This window comes from Martes martes, assembly GCF_963455335.1.
Source record: "Martes martes genome assembly, chromosome: 1".
NCBI lineage: Eukaryota > Metazoa > Chordata > Mammalia > Carnivora > Mustelidae > Martes > Martes martes.
In genome coordinates this window covers 31688976-31714732 of record NC_137888.1, presented here as the reverse complement: position 1 = coordinate 31714732, position 25757 = coordinate 31688976, and the positions used below count along the sequence as shown (strand labels likewise).

The following is a 25757-nucleotide window of genomic DNA, read 5'->3' as shown; positions in this document are numbered from 1 at the left end:
AGAATTAGTTTCATTCATTAGATTTTCCTATTCTAAAGAGATAAATTGGAATTCTTGAAAAAGGAATGGCTAGAATGTGTGCAGTTATAGTAAGTACACAGCTTTTACTGGCCAATATTTGTCTTTAAATATATGGGAGTACAGATGGATAGGTAACCAAATTCAAATTGCCAGAAACTGAGGTGAAAATCGATACTTCCTTTCCAGTTTCTAGCGATATTTTATCATTCTACTCTGAAATATTTCTCGTTCTTGCAGGTAAAAGAGGGCTTCTAATTAGCCACATGTCATGTATACAGTAGGACAAATATATTTTACTTCATAATTTTTCAAAAAAACCACCTTACTTCCAGAAAAAAAAAAAAATCAGAGATGCTGTTTCTTAAGTTACAAGTGAGATCAGAACTAGAATAAAAAAGAGTCACCATGTTTAAATATAATTTTAAAGAATAAGCTTCATATTGTGAAGACTGAGAAGAGAGTAATATAGAGAGAACCTCAGGCGGCTGAAGCCAGTAATCCTTTATAGGAAACCAAGAAGGACAAGGGTGGAGAACAAGTCCCTTGGCAAACTGGGACGTGTTCTCAGGAAGACATGTTCAATGCCTGTGAAAGAAATAGCCTCAGTAATCAAAGCCATTCTTACTTTCTGAAATCTCTGAGATTTCTTTTAAATGTAAGAAAAGATAGCTCATTCGTAATGTTGTCCTTTCGTCTATGTGAGGAAATCATTCTCTGTAGCCTTCTAAATGGGGGTGGGGAGGTGTGGAATGGGACCCCTTGAGTGACAGGAGTGAAGGGTGGCGGGGGAAAGGTTGGAGTAGGAGGGTCCGCCCATCCTATATACCCTACCTAGCCCCTTGACCTTGTAGGGAGGAGAAGGTTATTAAAAAGGAGAGTGGTCTGGGCTGGAAGAATGTTCCATTTGAGACAATACACTTGTCAGCAAAGCACTAAGAATTCTGGCTCCACGATCCAAGCGCTAATGAAGATCAATAATGGCAGTCCTAAAAATTTCAGGAACTGTTACATGCATATCTAACTTGGAAAAATATAAAATGTAGTGGATGCAACCCTGTATTGTTACTGTCATTGAGACCTAAGCTTATTATTCTTGTGGATTGAAAAAAGAATCTCAGCTTCCCTTTGGGGCCAATGCCCTACCTAGAGATGCTAGGAGTCGCTAGGGTAGTAGCAATAGGGACAGGGAAAATTCTAGAGAAAAACAAATTTTTGTAGAAGTAATTATTTTTGAAAAAAATTTGAAACTCTATAAAACATCTACTTCAAACTTTAGCAAAGTCTCTCCTTTAATAATATAAAAATCAATACTATCATATTTATAGTATTCTTTATAATAATAAAGATTATTGATAAATCATCTTTATTTACTGATAAATGATAAAACCTGTATTTTCCCCCAAAATATAGGTTATTTGCCCTAATTCTGTGAAGCCCAGAGATAACTTAAGTTTGTATTACCTCACTAGGTAAGGAATCAGTGCATTATAAACCAACATATTTTACAGAATTTGAGGTTTACATTTACTAACACGAAGATTTTAAATTATATTCAGGGAAAATAAAATATCATATTTAGGTGAATCCCAAAATAGAGACTGTAACATTCTGAATGAGGAGGAAGAAAATGCTGGGTAAAATAAAAGGCTTCAAATATGCTTAAGTCTAAGTGTTTTAAACAGATAATTGGAGGAAACCACTAGAGTGGATGATTTTGTTGCCAGAGCATTACACACTAGCTATTTCTTAATATTATTTAGGGAGTTTCATGAAATGGATAACTTTCCTTTGAGGTCATGATCTTAGTCAGAGATCAAACATCTTTGTTGCTCTATCTCTAAATATAAGGGATGATGTAAACATGGATTGGAGAATATTCAGGTAAAAGATACATGTGCTTTGCAAAAGTATGTTATTTGAACATTTCCTCAAACTTCAGGAACTTTCTTGACAACCCATAGCCTGGGAGACTTTGGGCAGCTGGAAGTCCTATGGGCTTAGAGATCTGTCTCAGTTCTATTTTTTTCACTCTTCTTTTAGATATAAACCAGAATGACCCCAACCCCATGGTAGCCAGTGGATTAGCCTCGCCTTCAAGGGGTTGAGTATGGAGGTATAGGAAAGGAAGAGAAAATAACCAGAACACTGCCAGACATCCTTTGTTTATTATTTTATAAAATCATAATTTTCATCTTGTAAATGGAATGATATAATCCATAGAACATGTATATGGCTTTGTAACATTTCATTTGAGGTTTTGAGGGGCAAAAGGGATGGGAATGAGTTAGTGATTATCTTCCTTAATCATTGTGGCTGAAAACGACAAACATTACAAGAGTAAATGAAAAGAAACACAAATGGTACTTTTTCTTTTTCTTTTTTTCAAAAATGCATTAAAAATAGACCTTTTCTCCCTGGTTTTAATCATCTGAACATTAATATCCAGCCTTATCTGACACGAGAGCCTTTAAAAGTGAGCAGTAAGACGCCTTATGGTAAAATCAGTTTTGTCCTAAGTTGGGAAATAAGCTTTCTCAAAAATCTGATTACGTCAAGTGCATTCACTCACTGTTATCATTCTGAGGAAGATGAATTTCCAGGTATTGCTATTTGTCTATGCCATTAGAGATGACTCTTAATTAGAGGCTGTGAAAAACAATTCTAGTAGTGATTATGAAGGTACTGTCTTCCCCAGTCATTGTGCATGGGTGTGTAAATTGGTACTCATTTGTAAGTACTTGACCCACGAGAAACACCTCCCCTGCTTTTAGTGTTCATCATCAAGACACAGACCACACCTCCAAGAATCTTCCGCTGTACCAAGGCAGATATGAAAACAGCTGAACTACTGAGTTTCACAAAATTCTTAAGAACAGATACATAAGCAGTATCTCTTAGGAACAGAGAAGAAAAAGCTATCAACACCTCTTGGGAAGATCAAGAGTTAGCATGAGTCTTGTAGGATAAACAGAAATTCTCTGATCCTAAATAAGAAAAGTATTTCCAACTAAAAGAGTAGATTTCATAAGCAACATAAAGTATATGGCATAGCCTAGGAATGGTGAGCATTGCAGTATAATTGTAACAATTCACAGGGTAGATACCGTGGGAAGGATAGCTGGAAAGATAGAGTTTGGGATTAAAACAATGAAAACAATGAGATACACATAATTAGGAGCAGTGCGTTTCTGTACTTTTTAATACAACCGTGTGGCAAGTCTGGGATCGCTCAGAATTAACAAAAATGAGGACAGTCTGTGATGACCCCACTGTGAGAGCACTGTGTAATCAACACTGTCCAGTTGAACATGGCAGATACTTAGAGGGTTGGTCTGGGAAAAGCACATTTTCAAGGGTGCCGTCTCCTGAGGGAACCATTAAATATAGAATATTGGACATTGTAGTTTAAAAGAATAAGGATATTTCAGTTAATAGAATGAAGAGATTTAGTTAAAGGATAAGGACGTTTTCCTTTTAAAGATAGATGGTGATGATTTTTTTGTTGTTGCTTATTTATTTGTTTGGACACTTTTGTAGTCATTCACAATAACCTGCAATGATCACAATGTGAGCCAAGCTCCTGCAAACACATGAAAGATCAAAAATAGTTAATCCGAAGTGTCCTATATGCTCTCACTTCATAAGCATTAGGAATTAGTAATCCACTGGGTCTTTGTTTTTCGCATGGACTACTAAGAAAATTTGGAGCAATTTAGGAGACCCTCAGAAACTTAGTAGGCTTGGGTAGCTTTTCTTACTGTCCTTGTTACTGGTTAAAGTCTTACTTCTGGCTCCATTTCTACGTCTATTCATTGGTTTTACTCTAGCACATACTGTTAATTTACATATTGCCTTGTTATACTTTACATATTCATACAAACACTGATATGGTTATAAATGTTTTAACAATGGCTTCTCCAGAGGGAAGGGATGTGACTGTGTGTGCGTGTGTTAGTATAATGCTGATATCATAATGTATAGTACATAATTTATAAGTAATAATACTATAGAGATCATGTTTTTGTTGTAGATTTCATATAGAATCCATTGATTCTCAGGGAATATTTTAATTGATTTCTCCCTAATTTTTAGCCAGCTTATGGTTACCTCTTTTGTTCTGACATGAATGTTGGTCAATATTTTCATTTACACTAATGAGTAAGACAAAGTGTAATGATAAAGATGTGAAAGACGTTTTGTTAGAAAGAACTTCACTTGTTCATCAGTAAGTGATGACCTCTTTGCCGAAACAATTAGTAGTTTTTAAATAATGGAAGAATATTTTCTCTTTTTTTATGCATGCTATTTACAATATAATAGCTACTGATAGGGCATAAGTTAAAGCTGCATTATTAATATTTTCTTCATCGCTTTCTTTGGATAGTCAACAAAACAATAAGTCAATCTCTGGTGAGTGGGGTTTCTTTCCAATTTCTGTGGCATAAATACTGAAACCATGTCCAGGATCAAACTACTAACGTGATTTCCCTGAAAGTAAAATTGAAAAGAAATGCTCAGTTAACAAACTATTATGTACTATTTCTATCATACAGATAAATACATGCAAAAAATACCAAGGTCATGATCATAGTAAAAATTAGAAAATTAGGAAACAATGAGTTTTTAGTATCTACCAGCTTCGTTTTAATACATTTAAATGTAAAATTGTATATTTACTTCTTAATAATAAATTTATTAAATAATGGATTTTGTTAACTGGCTTATAAAATCCCTGAAAATGTATCAGTTGGCTCTTGGGAATTAGTACGTCTGGACCTAGCACAGAACTGAAAAATATAAGCCGCATAAAACTTTCCAAATGATGGGGAGTTATATATAAAGCAAATCCTTTGTTAAAAGGAAATGAACACAAGTGTAAAAAATAACTTATTTCAGATGGATGCAAGCGCCCAGCATGAAAACCAAACTGATGAAAAATCAACTCTATTTACTTGCTAACTTATTTATCCTTTAGCCTTCTTTGACTTTTTACTGGCAGGCTTGTTTAATATGTATTTAAATTCCTGAGAGAGAAAAGATAACTTGCTAAACTCACTGGTATTAATAAAGTTTGTGTCCAAAAGTACATGGAAGGCAACATTTTTTCCCCCTCTAAAATAGATTTGCAGCAAATCAACAAAAAATTGCATTGCCTTAGTTAAGTTCAGACATGGAAAGGAGATTGGATTTAGGCTACTGTATGAAAAAGATACTAATTTTCAGTTTAGGCACAAAACCATCTGAACATTTCAGATTTTTTCCTGGTTAAAGTGGCAAAATATTTACAAATACAATTCTTAGATACCTAAGGAGTGGGTTTACTGGTGATCACATGGATTGATGTTGGTGTGTTTACTTGACTTGGATTATTTTAAGAAGAGAATTGTGACCGTTAATTGTTAACTAAACTGGGAACACGTTTAAATTTTCAGACAAATCACAACCTAAATAACACACCCCAGCCTCTGACAGTGTTCATGTCTTAACAGAAATGAGTGGGGGGGGGGGGGGTGCACCTGGGTGGCTCAGTGGGTTAGGCCTCTGCCTTCAGCTCCGGTCATGATCTCAGGGTCCTGGAATCCAGCCGCGCATCGGGCTCTTTGCTCAGCGGGGAGCCTGCTTCCCTTCCTCTCTCTGCCTGCCTCTCTGCCTACTTGTGATCTCTCTCTCCATCAAATAAATTAATAATCTTAAAAAAAGAAGAAGAAGAAGAAGAAAGAAATGAGTGGTGTGGGGCACCTAAGTGGCTCAGTCGGTTAAGCATCTGCCTTCAGCGCAGGTCATGATCCCAGAGTCCTGGGATCAAACCCCACATGGGGCTCCCTGCTCAATGGGGAGTCTGCTTCTCCCTCTGCCTGCAGCTCCCCCTGTTTGAGCTCTCTCACTCTCACTCTATATCAAATAAATAAAATCTTTTTAAAAAAGAAAAGAAAAGAAATGAGTAGTGGGTTAACTGATGGAGGCCTGTAATGATTTCATTAATAATTAGCAGGTAAATGAGGCCCTAGGATGAAAGCATGAAGGCTCCCTTTGCCCCTTCACTCTTGATTGGCACAATGGCCTTGAAATCTAATCTGGCGAGAACAGTTTATGAAAGAGCTGGACTCTAGGATGTGCTAATAGCAAAGGCCCTTGCACTTAACGGTTTTCTTTGTTATTAAAGATCACTCCCTTCTCTCTCTCTCTCTCTCTCTCTCTGAATACTTACGTTTAACCCTTTTTAACCCTTTTAATGATGTTTTTAAAAGCTAAAACTAGGGGGGCACCTGGGTGGCTCAGTGGATTAAGCCGCTGCCTTCGGCTCAGGTCATGATCTCAGGGTCTTGGGATCGAGTCCCGCATCGGGCTCTCTGCTCAGCGGGGAGCCTGCTTCCCTCTCTCTCTCTGCCTGCCTCTCTGTCTACTTGTGAACTCTCTCTGTCAAATAAATAAATAAAAATCTTTTAAAAAAAAAAAAAAAGCTAAAACTAGGGGTGCCTGAGTAGCTCAGTGTGTTAAGCCTCTGCCTTCGGCTCAGGTCATGATCCCAGAGTCCTGGGATCGAGCCCAACATCGGGCTCTCTGCTTGGCAGGGAGCCTGCTTCCCCCTCTCTCTCTGCCTGCCTCTCTGCCTACTTGTAATCTCTGTCAAATAAATAAATAAAATCTTTAAAAAAAGTTAAAACTATGACAATTATTGTCAAACCTTCATGTAATTTTTCCCTAAACTTTAAGATAAGAGATTTGTAGGCCCTATCCTGATTTTTGTATACTCAGGAAACCTAGAATACTCTCCTTGCTTATTATGCTAAGACATTAAGACTTCTATAACTTGTGAGATCTGAATTGAGGCAACCCCATACACGTAGGTTGTTTAATTTTCCTAACATTGACTCTGGTCCCAAAATGGTAATTCCAGAGCTGGATCATTTTTAGGTGGTTTTGTCGCATGGTTAAGTATTACAAAATGGACCAACTCTAAAAAGTCTGATTACAATACCTATGTCAGAGGATTTTTTTTTCCTCCAGGTTTTAAACACTTAGAATCTTTAGTCATGGAAGAGGGTTATCTTCTACATTGATTAAAATCAAGTGGCCCAAGTAATTATTCCGGTATTTGGATTTTATTTAAAAATTTTCTATATGTATAATATTAAAAACGTGTGTGGTTGTGTGTCTTTTTTTTTTTTAACAAACAAAAAAAGTAAAGATGAGCAGGATGAAAATGGAGTCCAATAATCTCGACGAGTACTTACTGTCTACAATGTACCTGCGGGGCAAAACCAGAAATAAATGACAAGATCCCTACACTTCTACCTTAGAGTCTTGTATGGGATCTCTGTATGGTATGGGAGATGGTGTGGAGAAATATAAAACCAAGGCCATATAATAAAATAATACAATGAATATTTACCTGTTGCATGGCCCAGTGCTGAATCCAGGTGCTTGGCACTAATAACTACTCTCCAGGTGACCCAGGTCCTTACCAGCCCTATAGCCATCCCATCTGTGTCCCTTGGGCTCTGTAGGCTGAAGCTGGACTGACCTGCCTTCAGGTGTTCAGTAGCCACATTCTCCTCATTCTGCCCCCACCCAAATCATTCTTTCCCTTGTGACCAATGTCCTCTTCTGCATCCACCAGGCTTTGCTTAACTAACTCATCTTTATTTTTCAAGCCTCAGCTTCCTCATTGAGGCTTCCCTCAAAAAACACTCTTAAATGTGCTTCTAGCATACTTTCATAACACCTATAATTATTTGAATAAATAATGGCAATACAGTTTTTGTTTTTTCCTTAGTATCAGCTCCTTTGAGGACACGAACCCTTGGTATCCACTCCTATAGCCTCAGCTCCTAGCACAGTGCCTGAAACATAGGGGGCAGTGAGTCAATATTGCCTAAGTAAAGGAATGAATGCTTATAAATGGAGAGTTGGCTTGTGTCTAGAGATACTGAAGAATTTTTGCCACACAGAACTTGAACTTGACCTCCAGACATTGGAGAGAGAAAGATTTCTACAAAGGAGGAGGACCATGAGTGAAATAGTAGTGGCAGAAATTAACCTAGGGGTTTTGGAGGTAGTAAAATGAAATGGCCAGAGCAGTAGTCTTGAGGATTAATAGAAGAGAGATAAAATATAAATGCAATTTGCTCTTTTGAAATAAAGGCCATTTTCAGAAAACAAAGGAGTTCCTGCCCAAGTTTACTTTTAGCTTCACAGTATTTCTCTCTCTCTCTCCATCTCTCTCTCCTTTCCTGTGAACCCCCCTAAGGATTTCTGAGAACAGAAATAATCTCTCTAGAAGAAATAACATTTATCATATTGCATAATACAAAAGGTCATGACTCAACATCAAAATATTTCTTTTAGTAAGGTGATAATTATAGCTGAATGTTTCCTCTGATGAGATGAACTGTCTCCGTGGGCTTTTCTCTGGGTTTTCTGTTAATCAAATCACAAACAGGCTGGTATGGTTGTGCCTTCAAATCTAGGCAGGGATGCTTCTAAATCCAGTTTCTCTAAGTTCCTAGCTGTGCAAATTGCCTCTTTTTATATTTTTATACAAATATATTCTATTTATACTTTATATTAAAATACATTTCCCCCAAATAGTAGGTTCTGCTTGACCAACATGTGGTACCAGTTACAAATAATTATGATAACACTGATGATGACGATAGCTTAGATGAACTCAGTGGTTACCATTTGGCAGGAACATTCCAAATTCTTTCCGTGTATTAATTCATTGAACCCTCTTAACTACCTCATAAAGTGGATTCTATTACTTACCTTCAATTTTACAGATGAGGAAGATGAAGTACAATGCATTTAAGTGATTTAACTGAGTCACACAGCTAATAAACAGCAAGACCAAAATTCAAACACAGACATTCTGACATCAGAGCTCACGTTTTTAAAAGGTTTTTAGTGTCAGATCAGAATTTTAAGACTGCATTAGTAGAGAGGGAGGGGTCATTGTGAGATCCGGAACGAAGGTGTGAGATGATGAAAGTGGTTTTTGGGTTTGCTTTTTATGAAAAATTTTGAAAAAAACAGGGATGTGAAGGGCAGTTACTAGGCAGGGCAGATGAGAGGCAAAATACCCTAAGAGAAGGCTACGGCATTGTTTCATGGTTGATAGAAAGAGGGTTTCCCCAAAATGGTAACAGTCACTTATCAACCGTCAACTTGATGTTGTGAAGATACAAGTCACTAGGAACTGAGAAGAACAGAATTGTATAATTGACTTCTTGATGAAGATACAGTTTGTGAATTATACAAAGCAATTTAATGGAGTTCAGAGTGGGCCAAATCCTATATGCTGCTCTTGCTAAGGAATAAATTGCTGTCTTGTACTTCCTGGAATTGTACTGAATCAAGCAACCAGAAGTGGGTATTAAGGAGGGCGCGTATTGCGTGGAGCACTGGGGTTATATGCAAACAATGAATCATGGGACACTACATCAAGAAAAAAAAGAGAATGAAAACAAAAATTTTATCTCCCAAGAAATTACCAGCATGAGTTTAGCTGCTCTGGATGGATTAGGAAATGCCTTTGTGCTGTCGATTTTATTCCTAAAAAACCTTTATTCCATGTGATCATCAGTAAAGTCAGCACTCACCTTGACCAGCAGAAAACCATGTGTTCAGCACTGGTTGCCTCTGTTAGGGAGCACAATTGGAAAATGATTAGAAATTGAGTATCCTAAATTTGACAGCATTTACACTTAACATGGGAGACTCATGGATATGTTACTATCATCTCAGGCAGAGTGAATACCAGTAGCATTAACTTATCTTTTAAAAGATTTTATTTATTTATTTGTCAGAGAGGGAGAGGAAGAATGAGCAGGGGGAGCAGCAGGGAGAGGGAGAAGCAGGCTTTCTGCTGAGCAAGGAGCCCGATGTAGGGCTCGATTGCAGGACCCAGAGATCATGACCTGAGCCAAAGGCAGGCACATAACTGACTGAGCCACTCAGGCATCCCAGTAGCATTAATTCAGAAGCCTAAGATACCCCTGGAAGAAATTTTATTTCGTAGAGTACAAATGACTCATTCACACAACAAATACTATTTACTGAATTGGACGCAGGATATATTAGTGAACAGACTCTTTTTTTTTTCTCTTCATATTCTTTTATTTTTTCAAGTAATTTTTTCCTTACAGCATGTTATCACATACACACACACACGCGCAAACCACACACACACACACACACACACACACACACACACAAACACAGGACCTGAGATGAATAGAGAAGCAAGGATAGGCTCCAAACACCAGCCTGTTTATTTGTTTGTTGCTAGAAACTAATGTAATTATTACATCATATAATACAAAGGACTGAATATTCAAGGGAACTTAGTAAGTTACTACTTTGACTCAAAGGGAAGGGAAAAGATGAAAAGGAAAACAAGTGCTTAGAAAATAGGAGAAAGAGGCTGAGGAGTGAAAACAGTTGTGCACAGACATGCATTAAGACTCTGCCTTGTAGGGTGCCAGGGTGGCTCAGTTGTTAAGCATCTCCCTTCGGCTCAGATCATGATCCCAGGGTCCTAGGATTGAGTGCCACCTGGGGCTCCCCACTCAGCGGGGAGCCTGCTGCTTCCTCTCCCACTCCCCCTGCTTGTGTTCTCTCTCCCTCTCTCTCTGTCAAATAAATAAATAAATAAACCTTAAAAAAAAAAAATCTCTGCCTCGCATCATGCAACTTACGTTCTAGTGGGAGATATGAAAACTCTTTATATCATAATTGAGATAGGATAATATCATTTCATAAGCCTAAAATCATAAAAAGAGGGTTTTCCAAATACAAATAAAATCGAATAAAATAAAATGGGGAATGAAAATTCCAAACGAAGGTGCTGGATGAATAAGGAAGACCCAGCCTCTGCAGTGCCATCATTAACAATCACCTGGATTAAATTTACTCAAGGGCAAGTGTGTAAAGATTTTCCAATTTCTACTTATTTCTAACAGCAGTGGATTAGCCACAGCCCCTGGATGAAATGTAGAGTGGCTATGCCCTGTGATCTCCATCACGTCCTTTGTCACCTTAAGGTGTTAGTAGCTCTGTCAGTCATGGTTCAATCAAGGAAGCAGATATACAGTGGATGATATGCATTAAGAGATTTAGTGCAAGGATCTGATTTGCAGAATTTCAGGGTCTGGCTAGGTAAGCCTCCATTCTGCGGAGCAGGCCTTCAGGAGAGCAGGCTGGGACGCACCCGTGGCCGAAGCTGCTGTCCACAGTGGAATTTCTTGTACCCTCAGGGAAGCCCCAGCTCTGTTTTTAAGGCCTTTCACTGTATTGAATCAGGTCCATCCAGATTATTTATTCAGTATAATCTCCTCTGATTAATATCAAGTGACTATAGACTTTAATCACTTCCACAAAATATCTTCATAGTGACATGGTAGCTTTGCCAAGATGATACATCAAAAGGACTAACCCAGTGGATTAGATATGTAACTGGTTTAATGCACATTGTTCAGTTACAAATCCCACAGGCTTCTTTGGGGGGTGGGGGCTAATACTGGAATGTTTGCAATTGATGGATCCAGGAGGAATGATAGTCTTTCAAACCTTGGAATGTGGGACTCCCGAGGTAATTTAGAGCTTCCTATTGTTTGAAAATAACAAGAATGTTCTGACACTTACTCCTAGTCATTTGAATTGGCTCCTTCCCCAAAGGCTTTATGGACCATCTCCTTATGATGGGGAATTGGAAACTCTCTGGGAAGGCATTCAGAGTTCATGCATAACATCCCAGCAATCTCAAATAGATGATTTGTCCTATCTGAAAGACGTCAGTCACTTAGCAAAGTGCTTCGTAAGAACAGATTCATATTTTTGAGGTGCCTGAACTAATTATTGACAATGCCGTTATTACAGCTAACAGCTACATATGCACAAAGATTCACTGCAGCAAATGCTACAGCAGAATAAGATCTCCAGCCAAAACATAGATGATAAGATTACTGAGCTTTGATGCTATGTGAATTATGATGTTCTATGCATGATAAACACAGCAGCGTCCTATGTACCCAGCATTCTTCTGGGCTCTGGGGAAGCATTAAACGGTAGTGCAGAAGCCCTGTCCTTCTGAAGCTGACATTCTAGGAATGTGGAGGGAGAGTGGCATCAAATAAGCAGTTCCATACAGAAATTAACTGTAAAGCCAATTAGGATGTGACAAGTGTCATGGACATGTGATTGGGTGTGTTGCAATTCTAAACGAGGTGTCAGATTTGTGAAGGTCATAGCCAAGCGAAAGCTTGATGGAGTTAAGAAGGTAAGCCACATGTCTCTCCAGGGAAAGTGTTCTAGCAGAGGGAACTCTCGGGGTACCTGAGAACAGTAAGACCACTAGGGGTTCCCGGAAAGAGGGGTAGGGAGTGACATCGAGCACTAATAGAAGGCCAGATTGTGAATGTCCTTGTAGGGCACCGTAAGAACCATGTCTTTCATTCTGAATTAGAAGGGGAGCCACTAGGTACCTCTGAGCAGAACAGAGGCATGATTGGACTTATATTTTAGTGGGATCATTGAAGATGATGTTCTGAAAGACGACTCTAAGGAGGCAAGAGTGTAACTGGGAAGAGCAGTCGAAGCTATTGTAATAATGCAGGCAAGTGATGATGGTGGGCGGGCCCAGCATGGAGGCAGAGGCTGCGGGGGAGGGGAGGTGCTCGTATTCTGCTTACACTATAGAAACAGTGGCGACTTGATCTGGTATTGTCTCGGTGTACCAGATGTTAGGTAACATGAACCTCTGAGTTAAATGTCTTTCAAATATGCATTCTTCTGATGTATTTCCTGCTAAAGAGATTGTGCTGAGTCCCTCTGAAACCACAAATTAGTACTGTAATTCTTTTTTTTTTTTTAAGATTTTATTTATTTATTTGTCAGAGAGAGGGAGAGCGTGCGCAAGCAGGCAGAGTGGCAGGCAAAGACAGAGGCAGAGAAAGAAGCAGGCTCTCCGCTGAGCAAGGAGCCCGATGTGGGACTCAATTCCAGGACCCTAGGATCATGACCTGAGCCAGAGGCAGCGGCTTAACCGACTGAGCCACCCAGGGGTCCCTTTTTTTTTTTCTTTTTAATATTGTCTGCAGATACTAGAGACCATGCAAAGACTCTTGCTGAATTTGTTAAAGGATTTGGACCACATTTATATTAACAGGTGCTTCTTCAGTAATCTATATTTATGTAATGTTGATGACTCATTGGTTCTTTGTTTTATTTTTTCCACCCTTGGGAACTTCATTTGATCTCCCTTTCTTTTCTTTCCCTTCCTTCCTTCCTTCCTCTTTCATTCTTTCTTTCTTTTCTTTTCTCTCTCTCTTTTTTTTTTAGATTTTATTTATTTATTTGACAGACACAGAGAGAGAGAGAACACAGGAGGGGGAGTGGGGGAGGGAGAGGCAGGCTTCCCATTGAGTGGGGAGCCTGATGCGGGGCTCGATCTCAGGACCCTGGGACCATGACCTGAGCCAAAGGCAAATGCTTAATGACCGAGCCACCCAGGCGCCCCTTGATCTCCCTTTCTAAAACAAAACCATTCTAAGGAATTTTTTGAATTGCGGAGGTTTGTCTTACTGGTATACTTCTATGGTGTAATCAGCACACTGTCATTACCACGCCAGTGTCATTTGCAAAATGTGAATACCTGGAAATTATGTATTCTATATTCCTTTAAGATTTAGTCAGGGGATGCAGGAAAACTAAACCTTATAATGGCATTTGTTAATGTGTTTGAACTATATAAACAAGTAACTACACTACTTTTCTATGTAGGATCCTTTTCGCTGTTTAAAGATAGTGAAAGCCTCAAAAGATGAGGCCCAGGAAGGAAAATGACTGAAAATGCTTTAAAAGCACTCGGGATCATCCATTTGAATGTACTCTTTCTGTGTTTGTTCTGGAAGTTTAATTTTTTATGTGACTCATGATGTTCATGGTCTGCAGTGACCCGCTTTATTATTTTATTTTATTATTTAATTTTATGTTTGAAATCTCCTGTTTTCCCCTAAGAATATATGTCTGATCACTTCAAAATAAGTGAAATATGAATAGATTGAAAACTAACACAATGTTTCACTGATACTGAAACCACTCTGGGCTAATCCCATTTTGAATGAATGAAGTATAGATCTTAACTCAACTTACACTGGGGTTACATCCCCCCTAAGCCCATCATAAATGGAAAAATATTGTAAGTCAAACCTGCATTTAATTACACCTAACCTACCAAACACCAGCTTGGTAGATTAGCCTAACCTACCTTAAATGTGCTCAGAACACTTACGTTAACCCACACGTGAGCAAAATCATCTCACACAAAGCCTGTTGAATGAGCTCACACAACTTAATTGAAAATGAAGAACAGAATGGTCGTATGTGTATTGGTTATTTATGCTCATGATCATAGGATGTTTGGGAGCTGCGGCTTGCTGCCCATGCTCTGTGTCATGAGAGGGGACTGTAGCACACATCGCTAGCCTGGGGAAAGTTCCAGATTCAGATTTCAAACACAGTGTTTGCTGAATGCGTATCACTTTTGCAACATCATAAAGTTGAAAATTCGTGAGTCAAACCATCATGAATCAGGGGCTCTCTGTATTTCACTACAGAAATTTGTAAAACCCTAACACGTCACTAATGTGAACTCTGGGATTTCGGGTTTACAGATAGGATGGATGATTGGCTGGTGTTTGATACATAATAACAGTCCTCCAAAAATAAAGACACTTTTCTTTTCCACCTCACCTGTGATAGTGCTACTTTAAGTGGAGAATATTTTATGAACATACAAAAATTAAGGCAAAAATATCAGTGAAGGCTCTCCCTCAACCCACATTTTCTACCAGTGATGCCACTTCAATTTATAGTCTGATTCTAAATCACTGCTACTACGTATTCCCGTCCCTTGTTCTTCTCTTCCCGTTTTCTTCAGTTCTTGGCAACTATGCTGTATCTTCCAACCTGTTCAGGAATTTTTCCCTGACCTATTACATTTTTACCAGGACCCTACATGGAGTCTCAAACTCCTTTTAAATTTTGCTCTCTCAGAACTAGGGAATGACTTTAGTGCCTATTACAGACTAGAATATATCGAGAGGTAAATTTCACTGGCAAGATGCTAAAACATGCCACTACTCTACCTCCTTCAAACCAGTAGTTAAGTAAATACATCTTGAGAGAAGGAAAGAAATTATTCAGATAAATTCATGTTGCCTCCCTTAAAGTCTTATCCATAATGAATATACTGGAAAATATGTCTAAAATATGTCCATTGCTTCACCAGAGGCCAAATCTAGCATTTTGAAGTTATGAGATTGCTGGATTCTGCACAGAGACATTCCATTGTCTCAGGAGAGTAGCAAGTGCCTGTGTGTGCTGGGTTAGGGACAGAAGGTGTGGGAGCAATGGGGAACTTCAAGCCATAGCCTATCAGAGCCCAAGAAGAGAGCAGTGTTTCTAGAGGCACACTCTGGCTTACAGAGGTCTCAATGCAACCACATGAATAGATGAATTTTAAAGTGGTTGTTTATGAAGAACATTTAAAGATATTCTAAGATGCATACAAAATCATGTAAAAAAATGAAACAAAATTAATTCCTATATAGTTTACTTCTTTATCTGATGTAATAAAAGACAACTTGTATTTATTTTTTAATGAGTTGTTTCTTGCAAAAACCTTCATCTAATGTATAAAGATTGTTTTTCAGGAAGAGCTATGCGGCAAACTTATGCTCCATACAAATGTATAAACTAATTATTATTTGAGTTTCTTCTGGTGTCTTTAAACCTATGATTAAAAAACTTAATAATGTGCATGTAAAAAACTTTATTAATGATGCTATTGGAGATGCTCACTCTCACCAAAAACATAAATTTAACTTGTTTTAGTAAATCAACAGATTTCTTTCTTCCACAAAAATATTTTGGCAACGTGGAAGGAGATGCAGCAGTCGGGATCACAGAGTGAGCTCCTTCCTCCATTGATGCCAGCTTGTTGACTTGGCAGGCAGCCTTGGTCAAGAAATACAACCATCCTTCTGCCATTTGTTAAATTTGCATAATTAAGAACCAATTATACATGGTATTGTTTTGTAGCAGGCTTCTCAGCTGGCTTTCCCTTATTATAGCTTCATGCTACTCTCCCATTTTGATTACCAGAAATTACTTTGACTTTTTGTTATTCTAATGAGGAGGTTAAAAAAGAAAGCACACCTATCAGAATGATACATAATTATTGAACTTGAAGAATGATCTCATGAGTGAAATATATTTAATGGATGTTTTCATTTAATTCCATTGACGTGCACAGTAAAAATGGCTTAGCATAACATCCGATGTGTGTGTGTGTATGTGTGTGTGTGAGAGAGAGAGAGAGAGAGAGAGACATACTTATGTGTAGTGGGCTGCTTTTAATTAAAAGTATGAAACTTCTCAGAAAGTTTGGTATTGGGTGCCTGGATGGCTCAGATGGTTGAGCGTCTGCCTTTGACTCGGGTCACAATCCCAGAGTCCTGGGATCAAGTCCCGCTTCGGGCCCCCTGCTCAGTGGGAAGCCTGCTTCTCCCTCTGCCTCTCTCTCTCTCTCTCTCTCTCTCTCTCTCTCTGTGTCTCTCATGGAATAAACAAATAAAATCTATTAAATTTAAAAAAGAAAGTTTGGTATTATCAAGTACTCTTATTTTTTCGTTTGTTTGAAGTATTTTGTGATTGTTCTTTTAATATTTCCCACTGATCATTTGGTCAGTCCACACTGTGATTATAATGTGGTCACATGAGATTTCTGAAAGTAGTTTACCTGGACAACTAGTTGCATGACATAATAGACTAGTCAATCGTGTAAAAATCAGCAAGATACGAGGGTGTCAACTTTAAATTTTGCAAGTTTATATCTCAGTACAGTGAGAGTCAGTCAATAATTCCCTTCACAAGCTGTTCCTGACAATGTTTTTGAAATGTTTATAGACTCTACAATATGCCTTTAGTTAATACTGAGCTTCTGAACTGTTTTATGTGAAGACGCTAGCATATACTAGTGAGACATTTATGAGCTAATAATATTGGCTTCCAAGGAAAATCTTTTAAAGAAAAATAGAAATATCTTACTTCAAGAGAGGATTTTTAAAGCCTCACGTAACAAAATTGGCATTGACGGATTTTACCTGAGTTAAGAGATCTCATTGAAAAAAAAGTTTCATGCCTGGTTGATACTCACGTAGCAACTTATGTAGACATTTTTTTAATTTGTGAAGGAAAAATGAATAGAATAATTTTGTGAATGTGAATACTTGAGCAACCGATTATCATGGTATAATGGGCAGTATTGCTAAGGAACCCTAAATTCTTCATAGAATTTTGTGAGTAAAATGGCCTTCACTGATCTAAGCTCAAAAGGAAATACTGTGCATCACATGTGGCTAGATTCCAGGATTTAAAAAAAAAAAAAAAAAAGTCTTCAAAAAGGTGCTCCTATTTCTTGACATTTCTGTGTGTTTTTTCCTTAGCTATTATAGAGTTGTCAAGTAGATCTGCCATTTATATCCACTCATATTCAAGTACAACAATAAATAGTTTCTTCTCCAGAAAAGTCAATAAAAGCCTCATCATGCTTAATTGGCTTTGATTGGTGACATAGCTCTCTGAGAACTACTCACTCTGGTCAAGAAACACAGAGCTGATGACAGACCTGAATCAAGGGTCCACCCCTGGACTCAAACACATGAGAGTCATTATAATATAGAGGAGGCATGAAAAGTACAAATGATTGAGTTAGGAAGAATTTTCTCAAGTTGAATGAAGGGCTTGACCCAGATTGAATATAAAGGATATTGATTTGCAGGCTGGTAATTGTATGATAGAAAATCTTATAAAATTAGTAGACCCAGTCACTTAGACAACTGTTCCAGTCACTAAATGATAGCATAGCTTCCTTCAAATATTGGATTTAAATTTAGCCACGTATTATTGGACCATCATATCTAGCAGATATCTATCCTATTTTAGATAACTGGCGAAGGTAAAAGTGGCCCTTGAGGCCTAAATTCCTTTAGAGCACAATTAAACCTGGATAATAATGGCTAAATGAAGATTCTTATAGAAGACCCCTATCGATGCCACAAACTTCTTTGGATGGGCTGCACAATTTAGAATGATTCTAAGAACAACTGAAATGATTCCAATGGTAATTGACCCTTTGAAAATTAAATCTGCGTTATTACATATGGTCCTGATGATACGAGAAGAGAGACTGAGAGTATTTTTTTCCATTCAGTAGTAAACTAAGGTTTGTGGTAGGCCAAATGGCATACTAGAATTGTATAGTTGTGTTGAATTAGATCTTGGACAATAAACTACATCTTATGATATTGAATTAAGTACATTGCTACTCTATTTTGTCTTTCACAAGAATACTATGTGAATGATATTTATTCCAAAAATATTTCTTACTTTCAATGCCAATTTAATCGTCCATTGATATCTTATCATCATACTTGAGAAGTGAGTGGCACATGATCTAGATTTAATACCTGTTTTTGAATAATTACATGGATGCAGAATTCTTGAATATAGAGACTTTCTGTACAATCTTCACAACCAAAAATGGCAACCTCACACGGTGGAATACCAGATAGCATTGTAAATAAGTATTAGCAGCAAAAAATACATACTAAACATAGTGTAAGCATAGCGTAGAGTTGGTTCATTAATCAACAGAATAATGCAATAGAATAGAGAGATGGCCCTTGAAACATGGGGAAAGAAAGATTATACATGAAATAATGTTGGTACAGGTGTTTAGTATCTTGAAAAAAAGAAAGCTGACCCTCACTTTTTAGTCCTTACAAAACACATTTCAAGTGGACCAAAACTTTTAAATAATAGCAATGAGGAGAGTAATGTCTAGAAGACATAAAACAGCATGGTTAATAACTTGGAGTAGGGATTGCCCTTCTGAGAAACATAGAAAACCCAGAAGTATTAAAGGAAATTGCTAAGATATGTTACAATATAAGAAATAAAAATATTTACATAAAATTAAGAAAATGCAATAGAAATTAGAAAAATATTTATAGCACATGTCACATAAAATAGTATTATACAGGTCACACATTATATGTAAATATTATGACACTATATGATATATTTTGTCATTAACTTACAAATGAATAACTTAAACAGAAACTCAGTGTACCGTTTTGCCAACTACATGAACAGGCAAATCATGGGAAAACATGAAACGATGCTTAATTTTACTCAGAATTAACAAAACTACAGCATCGATGTAATTCTATTTTTCAGCTATAATGTGACTAAAATTTTAGTATTATTGGCAAGAGTATTTATGTTTTCATAAAGTCTTGGTAGAAATGTAAAAGACATATAGTATTTGACTTAAACTTGCTTTTTTTGGAATTAAACTAAAAATATCCTTACGTATTTGCCAAATCACTTACATGCAAATATATTCATTCTAGCATTGTCTATTAACTGGAAACAAGAATCAGTTAAGTAAACTGTGATACACCCATATAAGGAGCCGCTGTGAAAATAAATGAAGTAAATTTATGTGAGCTGGTACAGAACCATCACTCACAATGTGGAGTTAAAGAAAAAACAAGTGAGATTTAGAAATGCGCTTATATGCCCTTGTGCTTTAAAAAGCAAATAAACATGGAGTATTTCTGAAAGGATCTGCAAGTAACAGTTAGAATATTTGTGTTTACCCAGATTATTCATTCATCATGTTATCATTAAATTATTTTTACCACACGTATGTATTACTTTATCAAATAAGTAAAACTACTTTTTAAAACAAATTATTCCGGCAAATGTAGATTCATATTGCTTTGACTTTACACTTAACAATTCTTAATCAAGAACCTGACTGATTCTTAGTTTCCTCTTAAACTCACTCTTGAAAAACTCTAAAAACATGATAAGGAAATGATACCTCAGGGAAGCTGCTGATGGCATAAGCTACTTGAACTATATGGTTGTTTGATTTTTTTTTTTCCTTCCAATTCATCCTTAGACAGATCTTTGGCCTGAGCTGAGTTCTGCAAACAAGACCACATGGTCTCATTACTGAATGCCCAGTTGGTTTCTAAACAAGGATCTGTAACTGGTGTGCCCTCCTCCACAACTCTGCTTCAGTTCCCACTGCTCATCAATAAACCATGATGTGCTACACAGAACCCAGTGCCTTGGGGCCAGCCTGTCAATGATGGTGGACCATAAAAAAATTGTATGTGCTCACCAAATCACCGCAGAGAAAATCCAGGGACAAAGCTCAAAAAAAAAAAAAAAAAAAAAAATCCCCAGAGGACTAGTCCCAACTTAAAAGCAGCAACAAAAATAAACAAAGAGAGAAAACAAAACAAAACAGACCAACATGTAAACATAAAAATATAGACAGTTTTAAAAGGTGATAATGGAAAGGGGCATTTTGGGTTCTGCCTGCCGTTTGCTGCATTCCCCCATTGAAGTTAGCAGCGTAAACAAAAGTCTAAAGCATGCTCTCTGAATGAATCCATAACTAGATAATGTTTTCTGTCTCTAAGTAGATGGTTGTGGTACTATTGGAACTTAGTCATTGTAAGGAGCTTAGAAACTGAAGGACTCTGTAGATACACTAATCAGAATACTACTGTTCAGCAGCCCCAGAATTTAGTTTCTTTATTTAAACAAGAAAGTCACATGTACCTATGAACCGGACTATATTCCACTACTTAAATGTAGAAACTGGTTCTGTAATTTTTAACTTGCAATTTTTATTCTCTATTCAGATGCTTTCCCTATGTTTTTCAATCGTTGTATCTTTTGTTCAGACCATTCCAACTGGAAGTATTCTCAAGAGGCAATTAGAGAATTTTTTCCAATTTGATCGACGAATTCTCTGCCCCTTAACAAAAGTGAACGACTGTCAGATAAGGAAATGATGTTAAACTGTACAAGTGAAGTAAAAGGATACCAAAAAGAATGATTTTTGTGTATTTAAACAGAATGTTATTTAGGTCATGCAATCGATTTGCATTTTTGGTCACTTAGTAGGTAACAATATGAAAAATGAAAGGGGCACTAGAACAAAAAGGTTTCTCTACTTGAAGAATTTACGCTATAGCCATGGATAGATATTCCAGTTACCAAAAGCTTACCAGCCAATGCATTCTTCTTCTTCTTTTTTTTTTTTTTTAATTTATTTGAGAGAGAGAGAAAGCATGAGAAGGGGGAGGGTCAGAGGGAGAAGCAGACTCCCTGCCAAGCAGGGAGCCCGATGTGGGACTTGATCCCAGGACTCCAGGATCATGACCTGAGCTGAAGGCAGCTGCTCAACCAACTGAGCCACCCAGGTGCCCCACATTATTATTCTTACAATAGCTGTTGGCGCAGCCTTCTTCTTGCCTAGGAAGAGAGTGATTGATTTCGTGTGGGGGTTAGGAAGGAAGTAGTAAGGCAGAGCAGGGCAGAATGAATGGAATTCCATCAGGCACACAAGTTGAAAGGGATGTTAAGTGGAATATGAATAGTATAGGCAAGGGAATGAAGGGGTCTGTGGTTTGCTAAACAGTGGTAGGTAATTAGAGCTCTACTAAGAATGTTCAGGAATCAGTGACCATCTAGAAAGGTGGGAAGTTGTCAGATGAGCCAGAGCCTTTCATCCATAGCTGAGAAACTGAAAATTAATTTCGGAGACGTGTAAGTTGGAAAGTGAATTATTAGGTGTGCATGTCTTCATTCTAGGAGCGCAGTGAACAGTGGATTGTAGTAGACACACTCGGAATCCAGTTCGGAAATGAGGAAAGCCTGACTCACACAGTCATTTCTGTAAGGCAAATTTGGTGATAAGACTCTCTCGTTCAAGTTCTGACTCTGCCAATTTCTAGTTGTGCAAACTTGTCAGTCTTTTAATCTCCCAAAACCTCTTTTTCCTCACTTAAAATAGGAATAACATCTGAACCTGCCTATAAGGGTTATTAGGAGGAGGGAATGAGATAATGCGTGGAAAATGCAAAGCAGTTCCTGGAACCGGATACTAGGTATTCAACTGTAATGGAGAAGAGAGATTGGTCTTCGCCAGCATTGCCATCAGTTGGGAAGGCTATACTGTCAGTTCCAGATAGGAACAGATATATTCTTGCCATATTGGAAGAAAATGTTTGATTCCCTAAGGAATTTTTGGCAAAGGGATAAACTCTTCTTATCTTTGGGGGAAAAAAAGTTTTCCTTTGTAGATATTAATGCACTTGACTTTGAGTGTTTTAGTATTTGTTTATCGATGATTTTAATTTAAAGAGGTAAATGCAACTTAACGTGGGAAGACTTACATTGCCTCCCAAACACCTGTATCCACTTCTACACCCTGCTTGGCCCTCCCTCTGCGAAAGGTATCCTATTTTCTTTTCCTCGTAGAATGCGACTTAGCAAACAATAAAGCAAGTCCAAAAAGGGGGAGGGGGGAGGATCTTTTAAAATCTGCCTGGTGCATTGTGCGGCGCGACCTGGTGCCACACGGTATTTGAGATGTGGATGTAGGCTCCTATCTTTGTTTGTGAACCACATGCATCATTGGCAATGGGAGGCAATGTGCCCTTTGAGAGGCACTCATGTGTACACCCGAGCCGCGCTGTACTTAAGTCTAGTTCCATCCTCGCCTTTGGAGCAGCTGTCACAGAATTCAACCACAGAAAAGGGAGACCAAATAAAAAAGAGAGGTGGTTACTATTTTATTCATTTTACACTGTTTTGTGCTAAAGACACTGATGGCAGATATCGGTTGTAGGTAAAAACAACTTTTAGCCTTAACGTGAATGTTCAAGGAACTTATTTCTAAAACCAAGTTTGGAAAAATTAAAACAGTTTATTTTCTAAATGTTTTTAGCCTAGTTACAGGATTAATGATGAGTATATTTTTTTAGACCTTTTTTTTCCCCTACTACAAAGTTCAATGGCAGTACAAATTACTCAGGCAAAACAAAACTGCCCATGTGAATTAATGCTGAAATCAGGAAGAGGATGATATCTGCATCAAGGACAATATTTTAAGAATTCATGAATTTCCCTTTACTTATTCATTTGCAAAGGTTAAATGTGAGTTGCTTTATGCAATACTTTATGCTTTGATCAGTCTCAAGTGGCTGTGTTGACTGATCTCATCTCCCTCATGTGAAATGCAACTGAGAAAAACAAAGGAAGAAAAAAAAAATTCTGTTGCCAAGATGTGTAATTGGTCCATTTGAAATAAAAATTTACCTATCAGAAATTGCTATTGAAATGCAAAATACCATTTCATTTGTTGGTGACTTTACACAATGTCAAATGACCGTGATCTGAAATGATGGCACAGTGTCACAGGATAACCGCTAAAGATTCTAAAGATTTTCGTTCTAATCCAGGTTTGCCATTTTTTTTAATCAGTGTTTCGTGTTTTAAAGCCCTAGTCATTCAACAAATGTTTATTCCCCACCCACTGTGTGTCAAGCAATCTGAAGCACTAGGGAGTAGGACAATTAGAGTCCCTCATCTCATTGGCCTTACATTTTAATGAGGGAAACGGAAAAATAAATTTGCTCAAGTCAAGATAATTTGGGGTGATGATAAATGTGCAGGCAGAAAAATAAGAAATGACTAGTGGTGTGACCTAGAGCAGGTTTTTAGATCCAACCTATCAGAGGAGTGCGCATTTGATAATGTCCTTGGATCCATCCCCCAGCAAAATGGGACTACTTCTTAAGAAGTAAGGGACAAAACAGTGTTTGTCATGCACACTATTCTGCTCCCTACCCCGGCTGTGGGTGGTCCTCGTTACCACCTCTTGGCTCACACCACGCTCACCTTGTCGGCAGTGCAGGATGGGTTCCGCACACACGACCTCACCCTCGCTAGCCATGAGGAGAACCCCGCCTGGCTTCCCCTCTATGGTAGCGTGTGTTGCCGCCTGGTGGCTCAGCCTCTCTGCATGACTCAGCCTACCGCCAGTGGTACCCTCAGGGTGCAGCAAGCTGGGGAGCTGCAGGACTGGGCGCGAGTGCATGGAGTCCTGAAAGGCACAAGCCTCTTCTGTTACTGGCAACCCGAAGACGCAGACACTGGGGAAGAGCCGTTGTTTACTATTGCCATCAACAAGGAGACTCGAGTCCGGGCAGGGGAGCCGGACCAGGCTGCAGGCCGGCCCTTGACCCTGAGCATCAGTAACCGGTATGGGGAGGACGAGGTGACACACACCCTTCAGACAGAGAGCCGAGGAGCCCTACATAGCTGGATGGAGGCTTTGTGGCAGCTTTTCTTTGACATGAGCCAGTGGAAGCAGTGCTGTGATGAAATCATGAAGATTGAAACCCCTGCTCCCCGGAAACCACCCCAAGTACTGGCCAAGCAGGGGTCCTTGTACCATGAGATGGCTATTGAGCCGCTGGATGACATCGCAGCGGTGACAGACATCCTGGCCCAGCGGGAGGGCACAAGGCTGGAGACACCCCCACCCTGGCTAGCAATGTTTACAGAACAGCCTGCCCTGCCTAACCCCTGCTCACCTGCCTCAGTGGCCCCAGCCCCAGCTCGGACCCACCCCATGCCCTGGGGGCGACCCCGAACATTCTCCCTGGATGCTGTCCCCCCAGACCACTCCCCTGGGGCTTCCCGCTCCGTTGCCCCTCTCCCCCAGCAGCGATCCCCACGGTCCAGAGGCCTCTTCAGCAAAGGCCCACCCCGCACTTGGCTCCAGTCGCCAGTCTGAGAGAGAAAGGTGCTGGCCGCAGGATCTGGCCAGAGGAAGAGACAACCTACGAGCAGCTGGGCTCCGGGTGCGGTGCTGTCGGCAGCAGGTTGGCCAGCTTGGCCTCCCCTTCCTCTGCTGGACTGGGGGTAGGCTGGGGAGCGGGAGCAGAAGCCCCTCCTCAGCTATGCTTGCCAAGGTGTTGAGGGGCTCCTTCCTGGGACTGCCTCGGACCCCCCAAACCCTTCCTGGGAGAAAACTGGAACCAATCCTGCCCTACCTCCCTGCACTAACCAGCTTTGAGGATGGCACTGAAGAGCCTTGGGGGGGAGTGCACCTCCCTGTGACTCTCACATCAACCATTAAAGTTATTTAACGGCAAAAAAAAAAAAAAAAAACCATTTTTAAGGACTGAATGTGATGATACGTAAGTTAAAACTTAGTTCAGTATATTCATATATGATTTATAGCCAATATAAATAATATATTATGTAATGTGTATTTATTCAAATCAATGAATCTGTAAAGAGCTATAGAAGTAAAACAGCACTATTCGGCTGACAAGCAGATTTCTAGAAGAGGAATTTAATTTTTTTTTGTCAAGTTGTTATGCCTTTTGACTTTTTTTTGGTATAAGTCTTTAGACCAGCACATAAATATCACATAGTGTTCTCTATTCTCTAATCTCGGTTAAGAATGTGAGCACTGTGGGGATGCCTGGGTGGCTCAGTTGGCTAAGCGACTGCCTTTGGCTCAGGTCATGATCCCAGGGTCCTAGGATTGAGCCCCACATCGGGCTCCTTGCTCGGCTGGGAGCCGGCTTCCCCCATCTCCCTCTGCTGCTACTCTGCCTACTTGTGTTCTCTCTTTCTGTGTCAAAAAAATAAGTAAAATTTATTTTAAAAAAAATTTTTAAACGAGTGCCAGCTCTGAATTTAAAGAACAGAGATAAAATCCAAGCTTCACCAGTTAGTATCTGTGCATCCTTAGGAAAGTTAACTTTCCATGCAGCAACTCT

At 38.9% G+C, this 25757-nt stretch overlaps 1 protein-coding gene across 1 annotated transcript; it reads left to right on the top strand.

Annotated features, from left to right (window-relative positions):
• Positions 1-23785: 23785 nt before the first annotated feature.
• On the top strand, positions 23786-25113 carry LOC308336857 (rhotekin-like; the record flags this gene model as incomplete). Its single annotated transcript, XM_080794698.1, has 1 exon — positions 23786-25113. One exon carries the CDS (start codon positions 23786-23788, stop codon positions 24758-24760), a length of 975 nt encoding a protein of 324 aa, XP_080650824.1. The 3' UTR covers positions 24761-25113.
• Positions 25114-25757: the final 644 nt, after the last annotated feature.